At 45.8% G+C, this 22,992-nt stretch overlaps 1 protein-coding gene across 19 annotated transcripts in view; it reads right to left on the reverse strand.

Moving 5' to 3' along the window:
- The window catches only part of KCNMA1 (potassium calcium-activated channel subfamily M alpha 1), a 536,674-nt gene extending 516,213 nt beyond the window's left edge, over positions 1 to 20,461 (reverse strand). For 9 of the 19 annotated variants that reach the window (XM_053388117.1, XM_053388115.1, XM_053388128.1 and 6 more), the window contains exon 1: positions 18,967 to 20,457. In XM_053388117.1, the coding sequence (XP_053244092.1) occupies positions 18,967 to 19,323 (357 nt within the window). In that variant the 5' untranslated portion in view covers positions 19,324 to 20,457. Of the gene's footprint in view, positions 1 to 18,966 lie in introns of all 19 variants that reach the window. The other 10 variants (XM_053388125.1, XM_053388123.1, XM_053388121.1 and 7 more) reach the window with 4 other exon arrangements.
- Positions 20,462 to 22,992: the final 2,531 nt, after the last annotated feature.

Here is a 22,992-nt window from a genome sequence, read left to right on the forward strand (position 1 = left end):
ACGTTAAACAAAATCAGCCTGCCATCTGTCGCACAAGGACATTTAAGGAAAACTAGCGGATTTAGTGTTTATTTTGGCTCCCAACACATCACCTGTTCTCTCTCACCCATCCCCTCCCCTAGAATGACAAGGCAGCAAGGTCCAGGCAAAAGATACATTTTACGAATGATTCTTTGTGATTAATAGCCGTTGACTCAGGTCCAGTCTCCAATGGACAGGCCTCCTGCTGTTGTCCTTTCTTGGTTATAGCAAGAGAGCCTAGCTGATGCTCTGAGAGATTTTCCTTTTAAGAACAGAATACTGCATTCACAAATGGTAGCTGGGGAGAACATGTGTTGCTTAAAAGGGCTAAGAATAGCCCTGCCAACAAGACCTGCTGTTGAAAACTGAAATCCTTCTGAAATCCAAAAGCCAGGTTATTTGGTTCTTTAGTGGCCTGTGCACTTCAAAGCTGAAACTTTTTTAGAAACTTAACCCCTTAGGATGCAGGCGGCATGCATCACACAGAGGGGAATGACAAATGAAAACATTAAACCTGAAGAAGAAAAATATCACATTGGTATGGGATTTGCAGGGTTTTAGGGAATTTGCAGAAACATACTGTAGTCTAACTGATATGCATTTTTTAAAAATGGAATTGATACAGTGTATCACACCATACATTTAAAGTGCACCGAAACCATATCATTTCTCCCACAGAATCCTCAGAATTGCAGTTTGTTAATGGTGCTGGGAACTGTAGATCTCTGAGGGGTAAACTCTAGTTCCCATGATTTGTGGGTGGGGGTCGGAATATGCATTCACAGCTAGATGTGAATTAAATGTTCAACCCTAAAGTCTAGTTTGTGGGAGTCTGTGTTGAATTAAGAAAAAGCTTGTACGGCATATAGAATGTTGGCCCTAGGTTGGCATCATTTCTTGGAAAGCAGCCCTTTGCCACTGGCTGGGAGCACGATCGGTACCCTCTGCGAATGGAAACCTGGAGATAATTGGCTGGCGGTTGATGGCAAGCCCTGTGATTCTGGACAGAATCCCACTGCCCTACAGCACTGCAGATGGTGAAACCTCTGGCTGCATTGTGATTTTGTCATTGCTAAACTTTGAGGGGCCCTTTTTCTTCCTGTCTGAATCTCTGGGAAGATGAAGTAAAGCTGTGTGGAGAGATGCATCAGGAGGGTTTAAGGGTGTATGTAGCAGACCAAACTACTGGGAGCAAGTACAGCAACTCTGGGGAGTCGAGGGAATTGTTTCAGTTGCTTTTCTTCTGCAGCTAGGATGTCATGGACCTTGCCCAGATAAACTCTGAGCATATCTAGGCTACAGACTTAAATTGATTTTATCCCCTTACCACGGGGAGCACTGAAACAGCAGATCTGGGAATCTTCAACAGACAATTTTCAGCATCCTCATCAAACCGCAGTTCAAGGGATCTTTTTGAAGTTGTTCTGAGATTTATTTGTGGGCAGTGGCAAATAAATTCAGTAAACAGTAGCAGCAGTAATAGAAGTATTAGTACCAGATGAGCTCTTAGGGTGAGAACGCCTCAGACCAGAGCTATGTTCAATATGCAGAGGCTGAATGCTCCTTAGGCAGGGGTCAGCTAACTTTTTCAGCGGGGGGCTGGTCCACTGTCCCTCAGTCCTTGTGGGGGCCGGACTATATTTTGAAAAAAATAATAATAATGAACGAATTCCTATGCTCCACAAATAACCCAGAGATGCATTTTAAATAAAAGGACACATTCTACTCATGTAAAAACACGCTGATTCCTGGACTGTCTGCGGGACGGATTTAGAAGGCGATTGAGCCGGATCTGGCCCCCGGGCCTTAGTTTGCCTACCCATGTCCTTAGGTGAACCATCAATAGATGTCCAGCCAAGAAATAAGACGTATCCCTGCGTACATCACCCTGTATCTGTGATGGCTCCACCATCTCTTATACTGTCTGCTACTCTGCCTGGCAGTCTTTGGCAGAGGACTCTCCCATCTCTCCAACATCCTTTTAACTGGACAGCCCCACAGAGATTGTCTTAAATATTAAGTCGTATACAAGCAAATTAAAGAAATAAATAAAGACCACGGATTGATCTGCACACACAGCGCATGTGCTCTGCTATTGCAACATGAACTAGAAGAACCAAGTCTCATGGGCAACCCTCAATAAACCCTCCTTTATTTCAGGGAAAGTGGAGCTAATTTTGCAGATACCCTCCCAAGTTAAAAGTGCATTGTCCCGCCAACCCTATCTGCACCCCAACTAGAATTAATTTGCATTAATTCTACCTGACATGGTAGAGATTCACATCTCTCGCAGCATGACTCAGCATTGTATCACAAGTAGGTGAGTATGGTTGATTTCGCTTGGCCATTAAAGTACAGAAGAGCAGAAAAACCTGAGCCAGGGGGGAAAGGAACCAGGAAGAAAATCTGTTAGGCAAAATACACACAGAGCACCATATTGGCCTGGTTTAACTACTTAAGGCTACAATCCTACTGACAATGTGTTGCGCGGTCTTCTCCTATTTCCCCTATCTTGAAGCAGCTTGCACTGGCTTGCAGGACCAATTCAAGCTGCCGGACCTGATCTTTAAAACCCTAAACAGCTGAGGTCCTGATTATTTCAGGGAATTTCTCCTCCTTGTCCAGCGTTCAAGGTCTCCTAAGGATGTCCTGCAGAGGAGACAGACTACACACTCTGACTCTGATGCTCTAGTCTAGAACTCTCTCCCAAGAGAGGGTCTTTCAGTTTTCTTCCTGCTATCTCTCCAGTAGTTTAAGGCTGTTGTTTTTTATTGGACGTTCAATTTTTGATATCGCCTGTCTTAATTTCTGTTTGATGTGCTGGTTCTGCCCCTATTTAATAGGACTGTTTTGCTGGTTTGAATTCACTGTTTTGATGTTGTTTATATATTTTGTAAATGACTCTTTTTTTAAATGAAACATGGCATAATAAATAAAAAGAAAAACATCACCGTTTCTGGTCTGTCTATAATAACTGGTGCTAATGTTCAACTATACACACACACACACACACAAATGCCAGACTGATATATAAGACAGTGAAACTGAGCAGTTCTACAATCTCCTACCCAATCAGTCCCACGAGACACCCAAACCCTGTATTGCTCTGATGCTGTTAAGATTTCCTGCAAAGCTTCACATTGGTGCACCTGATCCCTGCAAGCCACAAGGAGACTGCACCAATCCTCTTGCTACTCCAAACAAGCTAGTAGGATCAACGTGAGCAGTAGAGCTTGGCACTTCTAGTGACAAATTACTGTTTGCACTGCTCAGAGCTAAAGTTGTAGTGGCAGGGCTCTTTGAATTTTTTTTTGAATTCTGCACTTCAGATCCAGTATGCATACTGCACTAGGATTTGGGGGACTGGGGTTCAAATCCCTTGGCCATGGAGCTCACTGGATGACTTCAGACCAGTCAACATCTCTCAGCCAAACCTACTTTGCAGGGTTGTTGTGCGGATAAGATCGAGAGAGGATAAGTTGTGTATGCCACCTTGAGCTCCTTGGAGGAAAGGTGGGATATAAATGTAATAAGAATAATCTTATGCTTCAAAAGGCCAGTTTCTGTAACCTGTATAAGTTATGCAACTTAAGTGCATGTACATCTTATATTCCACCATTATGGTAATTTTGGTTCTGCTAATCATGGGGAGCAGGTAGGCACTACACAGGGCACTGAAATCCTGCCTTCAACCACTGAAAACCTTGTTCCGCAACCCCTGGAGCTTCTGAAATTTTAGCAGATCTTGCCTACACATTTTCAGGCCTAACTTCACAGCCGTAAGCACACAAAAAATGTAAGGAAGTTGCATTCCATTACAGTGGTACCTCAGGCTAAGAACTTAATTCATTCTGGAGGTCCGTTCTTAACCTGAAACTGTTCTTAACCTGAGGTACAACTTTAGCTAATGGGGCGTCCCTGCCGCCACCGCCCTGCCGCCACTGCACAATTTCTGTTCTCATCCTGAAGCAAAGTTCTTAACCCAAGGTACTATTTCTGGGTTAGCGGAGTCTGTAACCTGAAACGTCTAACCCGAGGTACCACTGTAAATTTACTGCTATATATTTACTGCTATATATATTTACCTGGACTGAGCAACAATGTTTTTCTTTCCTTACTTTTTCCTCCCAGATTCACATGGTTTCCCCCTGCCCCTAAGAAACCTATTTAGTGTTGTGATATTTTGCTCCAGGAATCAAAAACTCCAGTGGCTAAATGAGGCTCATGTTCTGTGATCCTTCAGCAAATAGGAGTTTGCATTATCTTTCTGCATCATAATTTGACTAGTAGTATGGAGAATAAAATGGATTTGTTTCGTTCAACATGCTTCACGGCTGTAACTCAGGTATTCTTTTTTTCCTCTGCGTGCTATTAAATGGCTAAGCAATTGGAGATGCAACATTCCCTGTGAGGCAGGAGAAAAGATAAATGAACAGGGAGGCAGCTGGTTGTAAACTGTCACAGATAGGAGTGAGAGGCGTAAACACGGTTGCTTCATCTCTTGCAGGCTGGCTGGTACCTGACTCATTGAAAGATCAGAGAACATTACAATTACATTTACGTATTTGTATCCATTATTTGATTGCCTAGCAGAGAGCATTTGGCACTTGGCTTGAGTGGGAAAGCCAGCCTTGGTAAGTGGGTGAAATATTTTGCAAGCCCAAATGTCGTCATATCTCAGGAAAAGCCTCCACTGGGCACATCCTAAGCCCGCCCACCCGCCACTCTGGCTGAATCACCCACAGCACTTAGGCAGCCTCTTTCCCTCTCAGTCTTTCTTCTTTATTTGGTGGGATGGTTCTCTCGCAAATGTTCATCATTTGATGACTGCAATATCAGATGATGATGGCCTGCATAAAGAGTACTCCAGTGTTGTACACATACGTATGAACTAGTCATAGGTTTTTGCCTTCAACGTGCCCGGTCTCATACCCAGCTGCCCATAGATACATATCCCTGCTACACCAGTCTTTTCTTCCCTCTTTATCCCCTTCGATCCTGTCACTTTCTCACTTTTCTCAACCTTTTCATGCAACCAAGGCAGCACCTGGGGTCAGATCAAAACATCTGCCTTTTCTCATTCACTTCCTGCAGACAGCCACCACCTGCAGCATTTTCAGCCACAGGAAGACGAATATATTGATCTCTTTCCCTACTTTTACCTACAAGACTGGGAACAGAAACCACTGTCCGAGACTGAAATCTGTTCTCTAGTGCTGCTTGTCATTTTAGCTGGAAAGGCTTGCTGAGAAAAAAATTCTACTCCATTTAACTTCAAAGACAATTGCAAACATATAAGAGCAATGCTCTGTGAAACCTCAAAAGCCAGAGAGAGACTTTCCAGTAGCTGGGAGGGGGGACAAGGTTATAATGTTCTGCATAAGTCATAGCTCCTTCCTGTGACTAACATCAGCAGAGTAAGACATGCTAGATTTGTAGATTTGCAATCATCTGCACAAAGTTCAGATTTCATCTTTTCTTGGTGAATAGCCAGAGTTCTCTTAGAGCAAATATGTATTTTGTGACCACACAGTGCATACTAACCTTCTTAAAAAATATAATTTTAAAAGTATTTCTAATACATTTATAAGATCCAGCCAGCTAAAGTTTACATTTGGCAAGCTTAGTGAGGTAAATGAATATGTGAAGGCTTGGTTGATTGATGGATACAACACCAAATATCGGATGAGGCAGCTGAAAACATTCACCCCCTATCACAACACCTCAGACAAAAGATCTCATCATATCAGCTCATTATATAAAGCACAATACTGTTCCTTCCAATGAAAGCAGTTCTCAATATGAATCATCAACAGATGAAACATGGAGAAACGTTCATGTATGAATTAGCCCAGGTAACCATTCTGAAATGTGCATCTGTCAAATAACAACAACAATCTCCAAGCATTGTGGGCTCCAGACATCCGGTGTATTGTGAAAGTAAGCATATTTGTGCTCCTGATGGCATACTGGTGCATTCAAGCTATACGAAGCTACAATTTACAGTCAGAACATTGGAACATGTAGTCTACTCTTGTGTACTCCAAGGTTCAGCAACAATTACTCAAAGTCTAAGGCAGAGGTCATTGTAGTGTTTGAGTCAAGTCCATGTTTTACATATATTCCAGTTCACAAAGGGCTGGAACAGTTCCAGCCCAGGTCTTGCATAGGGGCCCTAGAGACCAGTTCCTGAGGTGGCAAAGGACTGAGATTTCTAGTGCTCTGTTTGTTATGCTTGATGTTTGCTTGAAGTTTGGTGTTTTTTGTTTTGGGAAGCATTTTAGCGACCATCCTTTGTACTGCTCCTACAACTTACAGTCCTTTCACTGAAGATGCCAAGAGTTGAACCAGTGACCTCCTGCTTGCAAAAAACGTATTCTGCCACTGAGCCATGGACCCCCTAAGAAACCTATTTTTAAAATGTTTTAAATACCCTGGCGCTTTCTTGAAAGCTTTAACCGAAATAAGTAGGCTAGTTCATTTGAGAACCAACATAGAAGGTTATTCATTTCATGTTTTGGTTATTCCAGCCTAAGACCATCTGTAATTTGAATCAAAGGCAGGTCAAGACGACTCCCCAAAACATCTGTTTTCACAGAAACAGCTGCCATGTGGTTCAGAGTTGGGTTTGGGGCAAATGTGCATGATGCCCACTGGCACTTGGAGAGATTCTATATTAAGCGTCATGCATTTAAGGGTACTGCTGGCCTCCAGAGTCAAAGCCAGTGAGAAAATAGAAATATACTAGGCTGCCTTCCTAATTTTTCATCTCTCTCTCTTCCTCTCTCTCCACATGAAAGTGTGATATAAGAGAAAATATGCAGACACCCAAATGCCTTTCAAGGGGCGGGAGAGGGGAAGTTGCAAGGAAAGGCCAGCTCAGTCAGTAGAGATCAGTCAATAGAGCAGCTCAGTCAGTAGAACTCAGGGTCGTGGGTTTGAGCCTCACATGGAGCAAAAGATACCTGTATCGCAGGGAGTTGGACTAGATGACCTCAGGGTCACTTCCAACTCTTCGATTCTATGAGCTTGTTCTGGGCCTGGCTAAAATTAACCCTTCATTGGCTGAACTTATTTTCATAAAAGCCCATTATCCTACCATATCCAACTTAGGTCCCCAATATCTGAAATATTGTTTCCTTCCTACAGACTCTCTCGGGTGTTAAGATCTGCAGAGGTGGCTCTCTTGATAGTTCTGCCCCCCCCTATATATATATATATATATATATATATATATATATATATATGCACCAATGACAACATATCCTATCTAAAGGGCTGTCATATGGAGGATGGAACAAGCTTGTTTTGTCCTGCTCCAGAGACCAGAACCCAAACCAATGGTTTCAAGTTACAAGAACTGAGATTCTGACTAAACATCAGGACAAACTTTCTGACAGTAATATCTGTTCGATCAGTCTCACAAGAGGTAGTGGATGCTTCTTCCCTGGAAGTTTTTAAGCAGAGGTTGGATAGCCATCTGTCATGTATGATCTAGTTGAGATTCCTGAAATGGAGGACTAGAAGACCCTCAGGCCTTTCAACTCTACAATTATCTCTCTTGGTTAAATAAACTTTGTCTTTACCCTTCTTCTGTGTTAGTTTTCCTTTCTTCCTTAACTTCAGCAGCAACAAAATATGACCAGGGGATGGGAAAATCTGGAGCTAGGTCAACATTAGTGCACTGTAAGTCCGTTGGAAATAATGAATTTGCCTCAGGTAAAGGAAGGGGAGAAACAGGAGGAGAAAATGGGTGCCCAGCCAGTGATCAGTCACCCTAGGGCACCTGAGCATGCGTTTTGACACCTGGTACTTGAAATCTAATTCAGGTTCTATCGATACATTTAAGCTGCAATCCTATACCGAGCCTTCCATGAGACTTACTTTTGAGATCGGATTGCACTCTGAAAGACTGTAAATGTATCCAATTTAGGTTTTTGCTGCTTCGCATTGACTGACAAGGGATCTCCCCAAAGTGCCCCAAAATGTCTAGCTGCAAGCTTGCTGGCTACCTTCCAACATTCATAGTGGAGAGACTCTCTGTTCTACTTTGGATAGCAATACAGGTGGTCTTCTACAATTCACAAGGCTGGCATAGCATAAAATCTGATACGTCAATAAAGAACCCAGTCCTTGATATATTTCTTTTTTTTAAAAAGGTCATGTGTTAAATGCATAAATATAATAAATGATTTAATAAACTGTCTTCTATTATTATTATTACAAAATTTATATATTACCCTTTATCAAAAGATCCCAAGGTGATGTACAACTTTAAAAACATTTTACAGAGCATAAAAAGCATAGTAATAGGCAGCGTAATAATAAAATAATCATAATAACTGCCCCCCTTACCTTTAACAGTTATTTAATGGCCAAAGGCCTGGGTAAAGAGAAATGTTCTTGCCTGGTGACCAAAGATATGTAATGATGGCGCCTGGTGAGCCTCCCTGGGAAGAGCATTCCACGGTCAGGGAGCCACCACAGAAAAGGCCCGTTCTCATGTTGCCACATCACACCAAATTCAAGAGGGGCACTGGCATGCACAATCCTCACCTGCTTTGCTCTTTGATTCAGCTGTAGTACCATTTAGCCTGTGCTGACAGAAAAGGAAGATGTGATAAGCCAGGGATGGGGAATCTGGGGCCCTCCAAACAGTGGTGGCTGTTGCCCATTAAGACGAGAAAGCAGGGTGCCCAATCGTAGGGGGCACCAGAGCCAAAGACAGAGCCATCCTCTTCCCTGCTGAGTTCTGCAAGGGGCAACACAGAGACTGAGGGGGAAGAAGCTGACAACCAGTGCCACCCCAAACCCCAACTAGAAGACAGGCAGGTGGAGCCTGACTGAAGCTGGTGGGGTAGGGCCCCATTCGCCCTAATGGACCAGCCCCCAGATATTGTTGGACTCAAACTCTCATCAGGCCCAACCACAATGGCAAATTGCCGGTGATGATGGGAGTTGTAGTCCAATAACATCAAGAGGGCCACAGATAAGCACTCTTCTAACATGCATCCAGCAAGGGGAACACCACAAGATTACCACACAGCCAAAGTTTTCCCTCCCTGCAAAAAACAAATAAAATGTAGCTGGATTCTAGTTCCAATCAGCTGCATCCCCAGTCAATGCTCACTATGATGGGAGTTGTAGTTTAGCCACATTTGGAGGGCCACATGTCCCCCAACCCTGATATCATGCTGTCCAACATTTCTCCAATGAAAATAAGGGTGTCCTGTTCAAATAATTATAATTATTATAATTATTATTATACCCTGCCCAGTCACTCTGGGCGGCTTGCAACATATATAAAACCATAATAAAAAATTAACTATGAAAACAAATCCCTATATACGGATGGCAGGTTGGATAACTCCATACCCTCCAACATTTCTCCAATGAAAATAGGGACGACGTCCTATGGAAAAGCAGGACATTCCAAGTTCAAAACATAAACCCAGACATCTTCTGTAACTCAGGAACTGTCCCTGGAAAACAGGGACACTTGGAGGGTCTGCGATTTAAGTAAAGGTATTGGGCTTTACTACATAAGGGCAAACTGTGTCCATGTCTTTTCAATGGTTAACTGCTATCAAGTGTCTTAAGGTAAGGGTCAACTGCACCAGGTGGGGCTTTAGCACCTTATTGTGCCCACAGCCTGGTTGAAGCAAGGCAACATTGGATCAACTCCAGATGTCGCCAACATTATCCAGAAGACTGGAAAGACTCCATGACGTTGCAGGTCCAAGCCACAAGCAGAGTCAGGTGCACCTCAGGTCACCCTGACCTGGGTTCTGAAGGTGCAGTGCAAACAGAACTGCTGGAAACATCACAAGAAATTCAGACGATTATGAAATCAACCAGTAACCACAGACATTTCCTTCCAATGCCAAACGTCCAACTCCACAGTGCAAAATGAACATAATAGTACAAATGGGCAGTGTTTTATGGGACCTTCAACAACATGCCTGGAATGTGAGGGGGGGCTTTCCCCCTTTCCCTCCCACCTTGAGGCCTCTCCTCTACTGTGCTATATTAGTGGGATCAGATTTAGGGCTGACAACTAGTTGTGAACCTGAGCATTTGATTACTACACAGTAAGGGGAAGTTGTGGCATGATAGTAAAGGTAAAGGGTAAAGGGGACGACTCTGGGGTTGCGGCGCTCATCTCGCTTTATTGGCCAAGGGAGCTGGCGTACAGCTTCCAGGTCATGTGGCCAGCATGACTAAGCCGCTTCTGGCATGACAGTAGAGGCAAGTTAATCTACTGTTTTCTTATCTCTTCGATCCACCGCCATCAGTTTTCTGTAAATCCTGCCAGTGCATAAGTCCTTTGGGGTAAAATTTATTTTTCTTTTAATTTACAGGTGTGTGTACTTCTGCATACCAATGATACCCAGGTAGAAACCATTTGCTTACTTTAGGGTAGTCCTGTTTTGCTTCCAAACAGATAATAATAATAGTAGTAGTAGTAGTGGTAGTAATTTATTTATACCCTGCCCACCTGGCTGGGTTTCCCCAGTCACTCTGGGCAGCTTTCAACAGAATACTAAAATACAATAATCTATTAAACATTAAAAGCTTCCCTAAACAGGGCTGCCTTCAGCCTGGGTGATCATGTGATCACCCAAGCTCACAATTAGAATGATTATGGGCCATCTGATGTGCTATTCCTTGCATTTATACACTTTATATCACAATGTCATGAGCAACAACCCATGAATAAAAATTCATCTAATTCCCCAGTATTTTTTTCCCATTTTTAGATACAAACCAGGACCCAAGTTAAGGGAAGAACATCAAACACAATACATATTTCTCCCTAGATCATGCAAGCAAACAGTACTTCTTAAAATTGCACAGTTATACTTTTAAAAACTGACATTAATAATTCAATTTATATCTTTAATAGAGAAATCACTAGTTATATTACTCTGCTCTGCTGACTGAGCTATCCCAGCTACAAGTGGGGATTCATACAATTGAATACTTCTCTATACAAGAAGGGATAGGGGGCCCCTGCACATAGAATGGCTATGTAGACTCTTCCCCCCCTCCCCGACTTAATAGTTGTTTTTTAAATGTTCAAGACAAATTTGGGTTTCTTTTTTTGCTTTTGTAGGAAGGAACACTCCGTTATGTGCGCTCCCACCTGCAGTTTGAAGTGGTACTTCTAGACAAAGGTTTATCACCTCTCAGTGAGAACCAAACTACACGTTATACCACACCAATGGTTTATCTTCTGTCTATCCTTAAACTTAATGCAGCCACAAGGAAGGAGAGGCTGCTAATTTGAACAGGGAAGTGGCTTAGGGATTTTCAACTCTGTTTCCCCATCCTATTGTGCCAGTCTAAACCACATACCCCCAAGCTGCTATTTGAGAAGAAATAATAAAGCAGGCAACTGCATTCCACCCACCAGCAAAATGTAAGAAAAGGGTGAGGAGGGAAGGGATTGGGACAACAGTGCAGGAAGAGAAGTGTTAAAATGCCTCCAGGTTGCATGTGAAGTCCAATTAGCAGTTCCTTTCCCTCACTATAGCTGCATTTAGTAAAAGCAAACAGGGGAAGATTAATCAACTACTAATCTCCTGATGCAGCATGGAGTGAGAATAAAGTCATGGGAACTAGGCCCTTATGTTCAAAATGATGCCTCCTTTAATAATAATAATAATAAAAACCACACTGTATACAATACCAGCATGCTTTGCCAGGAAAATGGCCACAACCTCTCTCTTTCCTTTTTCTCTCTAGTATGTTCATTTGTATGATTTGCAAGGAGGAGGATTTTATGTGGGAGAGATTCAAGCATTTGACATCTTCCCACAGACACACTCGCAATCTGAAATGGTGCAGCTCAGCAATGGATAATGTGGGTCTTCTTTGGCTGATCTGCTTCTCCCTCTTGTATGGAAGAAGTGCCTTAAATCCCAGTCAGCTTTCCTCCACCTGCGGCCCTCCAGATGTTTCAGACTGCAGTTTCTATCATCCCTGACCATTAGCCACATACTCCCTGAGGATTATGAGAGCTGTTTTTATCACGTATTTTTTTATGCTGTGAACCCCCCTGAGATCTAAAGATGAAGGGTGACACTAACTAACTAACTAACTAACTAACTAACTAGCTAACTAACTACGGTAACTAAATAAATAATGGAAACAAGTACAACTACTACAACACCACAGAATTATTAGCACCTCTCCAGAAATCGTTGGGGGAATTCTGTGGAGGGAGCCACGATAGTTACATTAATAGAAAGCTTATAAAGAGGTCTGTATTGTAGAATATGCTCCCTGCCCCAACATATACCCTTAAAAGTACAACTCTGTTTAGAAAATCCAGGTGCCTTTGAAAATCTCCCGCTTGCTTTCCTCTGCCCTCTGCCAGACAGACACTCACAGATCTGAATTTGTTTGCTCCCAGGCATAAAATCATTTCTCCACACGGCGGAAACCAACCCTCACATAACTAAGATGTGTGGGATTGAAAGCAAGGGGTGTCACCCAGGAGTGAGCAATCTTATTTATTTTTATTTTTTGTTTCAGCTACTTTGTATTTCCTTTCGCACATTGGAGGGCCGACTGTTCCAAAATATAGTGAAAGTTTTTGCTTTGTTCCATCCCCTGTTGGAAATAAACCTTACCCATTCTCCCTTTCTTCCCTTTCCATTATACCATGGCATCAGAAACCTTAAGGTGCAAAGTATGCACCGCTAAACAAGTTATTTGGGCAGTAACAAGGCAGAAAATCAAATAAGCGGGGACTGTGTAGCCCCTTTAATAGCCAAAAAAATACAACAACAATAAATGAAATAACATAATTTCCTGATTTTTAATGACACCCCAAAACACAGCCAGAGGTGCATGCCTCAATTTGCCTAATGTTAAAGGGCCCTGGTTGGGGCTTTCTAACATATTGAGAAGATGGAGCATTCAGAAAATTAGAAAAAAGAGCTCTCACAAGAGAGGAAACTGAATGCATGAAAGCATACTAGGCATTCTCCAACCAATACTGGTCTGAAGCTCATATAGCTGAACAGTGACAAAGGAGAGTTAGAAGAAAAAGAAAACAAATCAAGTTTTGGTGAAATGAAGACAGCCCAATGGCCATGTATTTTGTAAATGTCTACAATTACTCAACCAAGGGACACATTTTAATGATATGAAATGTATATTTAAAACAACAGACCAGAAGGACACATATGCCTTTCAATGTCAGTAATGTTAGCTAGAGAAAGGCAGTAACAAAACCTACACAATATACGACCTGGCCAGGAAACATCAACAATATATGGCATGTTCAAAAATAATGTTCGACTGTGCAATATGTGTTTTCAGTTTTGAATGAGAAGGCTTCTTTTCAAAGATAATTTATGAAGCGTCAGCTATTAACTTGCTCAGGGGCTTAGGGAGGGCAGCATGCCAGGAGGAGTGCCATCTCTGCAGTTTCTCTTGGACTTTAAGCACAGCACAGTAAAGCACAATTCAGCCACCCTGTACTACTGATGGTGAATGAGATAAAGTGGAGGTGTGTGACTCTCCAGATTTATCAACAACTCTTCGAGAGACACTGCAGGGTTAACTGCCTGGGCAAGTGGGACATATAACTAAGAGCCCACTCTGGCTGTAGAAATTGCTAATACTGCTGGACATTCAAAGGGTGGAAACTTGTTCCTACAACAGAGTCCACGAGGATGACCTGGCAGGATGACCTGGCAACCCAAAGAAGAACTATGGCTACTTTGTTCAGTTCTGTAACTTTGGGATCAGGTGCTCAAAGGAAATACAGGTAATGCTGGTAATCATCTTCGAACAATTTTTGGGTATTTGCTGACTTCTGGACTTCCTTAAATATGTTTCTTGAAACAAACAAAGGAAAGCACTTGAATATATTTATTAATATATATAAACATAGAGAGAGGGACGCGGGTGGCGCTGTGAGTTAAACCACAGAGCCTAGGGCTTGCCGATCAGAAGGTCGGCGGTTCAAATCCCCGTGACGGGGTGAGCTCCCGTTGCTCAGTCCCTGCTCCTGCCAACCTAGCAGTTCGAAAGCAGGTCAAAGTGCAAGTAGATAAATAGGTACCACTGCGGTGGGAAGGTAAACGGCGTTTCCGTGTGCTAATCTGGTTCGCCAGAGGCGGCTTAGTCATGCTGGCCACATGACCCGGAAGCTGTACGCCGGCTCCCTCGGCCAATAAAGCGAGATGAGCACCGCAATCCCTTTACCTTTAAACAGAGAGAGAGAGAGAGAGAGAGAGAGAGAGAGAGAGAGAGAGAGAGAGATAGGAAACTCCTTCAGACCTATCTAGCTACCGTATTTGGCTTTCCTTTCTGAGGAGCCAGTTCTCTTCAAAAATATACATTTGTCATCATATAAATAGGGACGAGTGTTACAGCCCCAACAAATCTTCCTTTCCAAAAACTCACATTTCCATTTCCCCTCCACAAAAAGAATCTCTTCAGCAGGAAAAGGCTATTGCTGTTATTTACTTAGCAAGTCAAAATGAATTTTAAAGCTTCAAAATACCCCATAGCTTATGATAGCATCCTTTCCAGAGTAAAACCAGTTTGAAATGATGGCAATTCGTCTGCTGGAAGATCACAGGCACTTTTAGGAAACTCTGAGCATTCTACGACTTAACTACACCCTCCCCCAAAAAACAACAACTCAGAAATTAGTAAGTAATTGCACAAGATGCAATGCATAAAGCATACTTGAGCCCCCACCTATTTTGATGGGATTTAGATGCACCTAACTTTCTCAAGGTTGCATTCATAATTCTCAGCATAGCAGTGTTATTTCTGTCATCACACAGACACACATACATCCCTACTTCATCACCACTTTCAAATTAAAAATAAAAATGAATCCACGTTTGCACAGCCAGGTTATGCCATATCTTGGGGGAAGCAGGGGAAGCCGATAGCTGAATGTCAAATCATGACAGCAACCTAGCAACCATATATATTTAAAAGGTTTGGGTGCTTTTTGTGTAGCTGGGTGCCAGGAATAGCTGAAGCAGATCTATTCTTCCATTCGTAATCTGAAAAATGTGAAAAGGGGAAGGGAGAAACTCCAGCTGCTGGTCTATTTTGGAGGGTCCAAATAGCCTGTCAGATGCCACGTTAGCAAATATAGAGCATTAACACTGTTTTAGCTAAAAAGCATTCTTACAAAGACTGGGGTGGGTGGGTGGGGATCCTCATTATACTCTGTTTCCTAACCTTCAAAATGGGATGGCATTTGAAGCATATTTTACCTTCTGGGTAGCTATACGTAAAACTGGATGGGGAAATCCTAAGAAGGCAGCTGTAAGCCACATTACACATCGTTTGGAGTAATCCCACTGAGCAGGAAATGGCTGTTGGCTTCACTGTTTGACTTGACAAGAATCTCAAATCCACAGTGGGGAAATATATTTATTAGGACCTACCCAAGCATCACAAAATAACAATCAAGGTTTTGAGTTCTCCAGAACTCTTCATCAGGCTATGTATTAAGCAAAGGGGAAGTGGGAGGGGGGTGAGAACGAAAAAGTTGGCATGATGTTAAAGTCCTTAGCAAGAGTCAAGTCATCCCTTTACAGGAAGTTGGCAGTGAAGAGGCAACACTTTGCTTCCCTGAGATGTCCCTTTTGAGCTCTTTCTTGATGGATTTTTTGTTAAAGCTGACATGCTTCAGGTTTTAGTGGGCCTCTAAAGGTTGAGGAGGAAGAGAGATGGCAGGGTTGGCACTGCTCACATTCACTGGGCTGATTCACGCATATCTGCTCATCACTTGATGAGAAAGGAGATGTTTCACATCTCAAATGCAACTGAGTCCATTCACATGCCGAGCTGCACATCTGGCAATGGCATGCGTGCGCAAATGGGCCCAGGGAGGGACAACCAAGAGGGTGTCACCAATGCAGAAGGATAACGATTAGCCAAGTCAACAGCTTCACACAAATATATATGAAAAATGAGCTGCCTTGAGACAACTTTGCTATTTTTTCACCTTTCAGCAGTGGTCGCCCCCATCGCCCTCAGGTATACAGGGAACAGAAGCAGCACGAACCAAGAAATCTTGCTTATACCATGTTCCATCATTTGCCAGATTTGATGGAGAACCTTTGGCCCTCCACATGTTGCTGAACTACAACTCCGGCCACCCCCGGCCATTGGCAATGCTTGCAGAGGCTGATGGGAGCTGTAGTTAAGCAACATGCAGAGAGCCAAAGGTTCTGCATCACTGGTATAACACATGAAACATTGGCGAGAGGTGTGGATTTTCCGCGGGTGTTGGTTTTCCAGTCTTATTTTTTTACTTCTAGTCTCACAGTAGCAGAGACCTACACCCAGTGAGCAGGAGATGGAGTCGGGCAGCAAAACGCAGCGGCTGGCTGACTTGCTCAGTGTAGCTCATGGCTCAGTATGGCTTGTTTTGCGTAAGTAGTATGGGACTTCTTTTGCTCAAGTGGAGGGCAGAGGGCTCTAGAGGCGGTGTCTGTACATCATGGGACTAGGGCTACAATCCTGAACAAAATGAGGCTGCTTAAATCCTACCAAAGTCAATGGGATAGGAGTAACCCAACTATGCACAGGATAGCCACTGACTGACCCAGTCCAGAGAAATTTACATAGCAATCCTTTGCAAGTCTACAGAAAGCTAATTCTCACTGTGTTCCATGCGCTTGCTCCCTAATAAGTGTGGTTTAGGACTGCAGTCCTAGTTGTGCTTCCGTCCCACTGAAATCAACAGCACAAGTTAGTTGTGAACTGCCATTTCAGTGGGTCTCAGGAGTGAGAAGCTTGCTCTGGATCAGGGACAATATTTCCAAGACCAATCCTAGGTCGGCTGTAGCCCAAGTATGGGAGCATAACACACAAATGCAGAAGTAAATTCCATTGAAATCAATGGGGGGCTTGCACCCAAAGTAACTGGAGAGACCACAAAATATTCGGCCCACTGAAATCAATCAGCACAATCCTGTGGGAAGTCTTCCTGCACAAGCACCAGCAAAAGAAACCCCAGTGGTGTGCTCCTCTGTAGCTCTCTGCTTCTTTCAACGGAGCTTGCATGGGAGTAACTCCTCACAGGATTCTGCCCAAAATGTGTTTTCGGACAGCCGAAATCCCCAATGTCTTCAGTTAATGGAATGCAATGGGCAAGGATGCCATGGATTTCAGAGAGGGTGAGATACTCAAAATCCTGGCTCCATCGACATTTGTGTGTAGATTCAGACCTGTTTCCTCCCACCACCTATTGCTCAGTTATTTTACTTGACAGTTTTCAGCAGTCACCTTAAGGGGGGCAATGTGGCCAGGTCTCTTCCACAACAATACTTCTGGCAAGCTATAATGTTTCTGCCTCTACAGTGCTTATGGGATTCTCCCTCCATGGCAGATGACAATTCCACAGGGATTCTGCTTACAAAGAAGGCGGGAAAGAGCCATACAGAATGGCTCAGTTTGAATTCTGACCTTACAGGGAGCAAGATTTTGATTAAATGGGAAGAAACAGGGGTGAATGAGAAGGGGTGGGCAGTGTGTGATTGTTTCAGGAATATTCACCCATTTAAATGTCTTCTTTGTGTTCTGTTTACATCCATTTTCACAGTCTGCCATCACTTGTGGCAAGTATTGCAAATGGCAAATCCCGAATTCCCCCTTTCCTCACCAAAACGCATTCACTGTCATTAGATTTAACATGAATGGGCAGTAAAACTCTTGAATTGGATTATACATATTTTGAGTTACCATTTGTAACTTTGGGGGCCACCGAATCCATGTTAGCTAGTTTATCCATTGATTTGTTACCACCTATGGCTAAACCAAACAAAATGTGATTTGGACATAGGAAAATCGACAGTACTTGCCATTAGAAAGTCAAACCCATCGGAGTGCAAGAGAGACCTGGCAGCAATAATAGAGCAAATTGGGTAGCAAGTTTATTACTGCCAAGGTATGTTTCCTTCTCAGCCTGTGTGAGGTGGGGAGGAGTAGCTGAAGCCATCATTCGACAAGGAAAAGAGGAACCACCACCACTGTTCTGAAGACTCCCTGTCCACTTCAGACAAAAGAAGTCTCAAGCTTTGAACCTCAGCTCACCCATGACCACTACTGAACTGCCGGCCGACACAATTTTATCCAGAATCTGAGGCTATTGCCTTTTGAGGATTTCTTTAACTTTTCATGCAGCAACAACAACGAAGGCCCTCTGCTCTCCTAGTACCAAAGAAGCAGGAGGCAACCTGGGGCAGCAAACACACAACAAACAACTCTTGCTGAACTGATGAAGGCAGGAGGTTGAATTACTGTCATTGTGCTAGAGTAACAATAAACCTTTGATGTTACTATGACTTCTATTAACGCTAAAACTCAATATATGGAAAACAGTATCAGAAGAGGAAGAAAGGGAAAATGGAAGGGGGTAATGAAGAGAATAGTAAACAAAGGGGCATGGGGGAAACATGGAGAAGGGACACAGTAAATCAGAAAGGACTAAAAGAAGTGAAGGAAAGAAAATGAATCTTCCCATCCCTTGCAGTTTACTTGGGACTAAGGCTGCAGTTCCCAAGGACTGAGCTGCATGTGACATTCAAAAGCACTTGCTCTCCTAAGCAGATGCCCTCAAGAATGAAGCCTCTGAACTCACTGGGACCCATTTCCCTGTCAACACGCAAAGGCTCCAGCTGCAGGGTTGCAATCTTAACATACAGTTTATTTGTAAGTTACCCTGAAATGAGTTGCAAATAACACCAGGGATAGAAGGGCTGCTTCACACATTCTGCAGGTGTAAACCCTCACCTTCCCCCCTCCCACTCCACGGCCATTCGCAGCTCCCTGGAGAAGACAACTGCAAGACACACGAATGTGCGCGCTTTGCACGACCTCAGCTTCCAGCCCCGCACTAGGCAACGTGTGAAGCGGCCCTCAAGCGGGAGAACCCGGGAAGAGAAACGTTACCTTCTCCTTGCCCCCACAGTGGCAGCAGACGGTCCACAGGTACTTGAGGGTCCTCCAGAGCAGGATAATAAAGAGTCCCCCGAAAAAGGTGACCATGGACGAGGCCAGGAAGGCCCACCACATGCGCTGCCCGCTGTCGCAGGGGACCTCCATGGTCATGGGGATGATGACCGCGTTGATCGCCTTGGCGGGCGCCGAGGAGGAGTCCGCGTTCAGGTTGCTGCTGGCGCTGATGGGGCTGTTCATCTTAATGCCGCCGCTGCCGCCGCCGCCTCCTCCCGAGTAGTAGCTACTGGAGCCGCTGGAGCCGCCGCCGCCGCCGCCGCCTCCTCCGCCGCCGCCGCTGCCATTTGCCATGGCTAACAGCGGGCAGGGCGCGCCGCCGGGGCCCCGGGGAGCTCCCGCTGCTGCTGCTGCCGCCGCCAGCGCCCTCGGCCAAGCCCATCCCCAGCCATAGCGCTGCTCTTCGGCGGGGAGGCGCGCAAGCCGAGCCTCAGCGCACGTCCAGGCAGGCGGCCGCCGCTCGGCACCTCTCGCTCTGGCGCCCTCGCCGCCGCCTTCCAAGATTCCGGCGCAAGGGAACCGAGCGGGAAATAAAGGCGCCGCCGCCGCCGCCTCCTCCCGGTGGCCAAATCAGCGGCTCCCCCTTCCCCCCACCCCCTCCCCGAAATCAAGCCAGCAGCCACCCCTCGCGCCGGCACCTCACAACGCCCGCCACGAAGGGGAGAAGGCGGGCAGAGGCGCGCAGGTCCCGGCCGAGATCCGGGATTCGTCCCTTGGTCGCCTCACGATTTGAGCGCCAAGGCGGAGAGCGACCCCTCGTCAGTCGCGCCCTCTCTCTCTCTCCACCGACCGGAGAGTGAGCCCACGCAGCCCTGCTCGTTCGGCGTCTCCCTCCGGCAAGTCCAGCCCCTTCCTCTCTCCTAATTCAGCCTCCTCCACTCGCCCAGTCGGGCTTGCGTCGTCGCTGCGGCGGCCGCCGCCTCGCCTGCCATCCTCGGCTGCTGCTGCTGCTACACGGCCGCCTCCTCCTCCTCCTCCTCGCCGCCCGTTAGCAACGCGCCCAGCCCGCCGTTGCTGCGCGCCTCAGCTTCCCGGGCAGCTGGCGTAGGAGACTCGCCGGGCGCGCGGGAGGAAAGCGGCGCCTTGTGATTCGGCCGCTGAGGAGGCGGCGGCGGCTTCGGCTCCCCAAGAAGAAGAAGGGGCTCCCCTCACGGCTGGAGGCCGAGCACGGACGGCTCCTGCCGGGCCAAGCTGCTGCCTGGTCTCGGGGCTCTCTCCAGGCTCCCCCTCGCCTCCCCCCAAACGGCCCTGCGCGCTTCTCGGAGGCTGCCTCGAACAGATGGAGGCGAGCGAGAGAGCGACGCGCTTTACAGGTAGCGGCGCAGCAGCGGCGGGAGGAGCCAAAACGCAGGCGGCCCGTGTGACCTGCCGCTTCAACAAGTCCTCCTCGCACCACACAGAGAGAGAAGGCGAAGGGCTCCGCGCGTTGCTTGGACGCGGAGCAATTCGAGGAGGAGGCGGCGCAAGAGGGACGCGCAAAAAACCCTGCGCGATCCTGGCACTTGCTGAATGGCGTGACGCACTGGCTGTCACTCTCTTCTCTCGCTCACTCCCCCCCCCCCTCGCTAATACGGTTGGAGTCCCAATACACCGATGTTTTCCGAGACGCTCTCTTTTTCTCAGCAGATCTCAGTTACTTGCATGCCTAATGGTCGGGCCGGGGAGGAAGGACCCCAAATGGCAAGAAGGAAAGGCGGCAGAGCAGAGAAATCGGCCTCCCGCACCTCGGCTCGCCTGTTTGCCATTCATTCTTTCTCTGTTTTCCTTCGTTCTCCATCGGAGGAGCAACGAGGCATAGGGAGCAGCCCGAGAGGGACACGATCCCCGCCGATTAAAGGCTGCTCTTGAAACCCAGCGTTCGGCTGGGATGGTTGGCGTTGTTGTTGTTCTTTATCGCGGCCCAGATCTGAAAGCAATCTTTGGCTGAGGGCAGGGAAGGAGGCCGTGGGTTCTGGGAAAATGAACGAAAGCAGCGAGCCGGATCTTGTGCCAGGGTTGAGTTGCAGAAACAGGTGCTTCGCGATGCGAGGGGGGGAGGTTGTTTTGTTTTGTGCGGGCTTTTGTCGCTCTCGCTTTTAAAGCGAAATACCCACCAGGATATATTTTTTTAAAAAAAAACCATCTCCGCGAATATGGCTCGTGGTTTTTAAAATGGCACAGATAGCAGGGTGGGGAGAGAGTGACAGAGAGAGAGAGAGAGAGACTGACTTAATCCCAAAATGCAACAGAAGCAGCCTGGCAATGAAACCTACAGGACATGCAGGGGGAGGGGAGGAGAATTCCAGGAGAAAGTAAAGCCCATTGTCAACGTCACAGCGACTGGATTCAGCCCGAGTCTCCCCTCGCGCGGAATTCCCAAGGCGCAAAAGCGAGTGCGCCTGGAGACCATTTGCACACGCGTCCCTCCGCGCCATCCGCAAAGATCTAGGCAGATCCATCCTCTCGCTCCCTCTCTCCAGCGGTAAACACCGCCGAGTCCGGCTGTGCACTGACGGACATGCTCTCCTGTTCGTCATATGTTTATAGCTCCTGCATAAAGCCACCATTATAAAATAATCGTTACTTAACCTATGACACAAGTGGTGTCCATTTTGGCATCTGTCACCGGGTTGTTTTTTCTTTCGCCTAAGCTGTCAGCCACTTGTTCCCTTTCGAATTATTGTGCAAAATAAAATAAAATTATCTAATCCCCCCCCCCCCGCAGACAGGGAGTGCAATCCAGTGAGGGGTTCTCCTGCACAATCCCCACTGAAATCCCATTCATTTCTATGGGTCAACTGCCCATGAGATTGCACATCCTGCCGGCAACCCTGACTCAGTTTGTTTTGTTCCCTTCTATGCAGGTCTACTCAGAAGTAAAGTCCATTGAATTCAAGGGGACTTACTTCCAAGGAATTGCATCGTGAGCCAGTCACATGACTTTACAGTAGCATGTCTCATTAAAGGTAAAGGTAAAGGTACCCCTGATTGTTAGGTCCAGTCACAAACGACTCTGGGGTTGCGCGCTCATCTCGCTCTATAGGCTGAGGGAGCCAGCGTTTGTCTGCAGACAGCTGCCAGGTCATGTGGCCAGCATGACTAAGCTGCTTCTGGCGAAGCAGAGCAGCACACAGAAATGCCGTTTACCTTCCCACCAGAGCAGTACCTATTTATCTACTTGCACTTTCACATGCTTTCAAACTGCTAGGTTGGCAGGAGCTGGGACTGAACAACGGGAGCTCACCCCATCATGGGGATTTGAACCGCCGACCTTCCAGTCAGCAAGCCCTAGGCTCAGCGCCACCCATGTCCCCGCATGTCTCATTAGAGTACAACCAATAGTGGTACCCATGTCCCCGCATGTCTCATTAGAGTACAACCAATAGTGGTACCCATAATGTTGCTGAGCTAATAATGCTATAATGCCTTCGAAATTGTGAACAGGTAGAGAGGAGCTGTCTTAGCAAAACGAACCATTCATCTCTACCCTTTTTCTATAACGGGACTATGATGACACCCAGCTCTTTTTCTCTCTGTCATCATCTAAGACAGGTAACACTGTCTTAGATAATAATGGTGTGGCTGAGGGTCAATAACCTGAAGCTGAATTTTGACAAGATATAGATCCTACTGAGTGGTGGTTCCTGGGTCAAGGAAGTGGTGAGGTGGCCTATTCTGAATGGGGCTGCACTTGCAGAGAAGGAGCAGGTTATTGGTGTGAGAGGGGACGTCTCTTTTTTCATTACATATTGTATGCATTATGGTTATGATGTTGCAACTTACACTGGGTGTATGGCAAAGGGCAGGATATATAAACTGCGACTGTAACCTACTGGTACTACTAAAAAATAGTAAGGATAACTGGGGCCTTATTCAGTCTGCTCTTTATGTATACCATTCAGGATGTCCAGCTCACCACTCCTAGAAGGGCTATTGATAGGAAATTGGGTTGCCAGCAGTAAACTCCCAAGCCCAGAGGGTGTG

This window comes from Podarcis raffonei, chromosome 5 (assembly GCF_027172205.1).
Source record: "Podarcis raffonei isolate rPodRaf1 chromosome 5, rPodRaf1.pri, whole genome shotgun sequence".
NCBI lineage: Eukaryota > Metazoa > Chordata > Lepidosauria > Squamata > Lacertidae > Podarcis > Podarcis raffonei.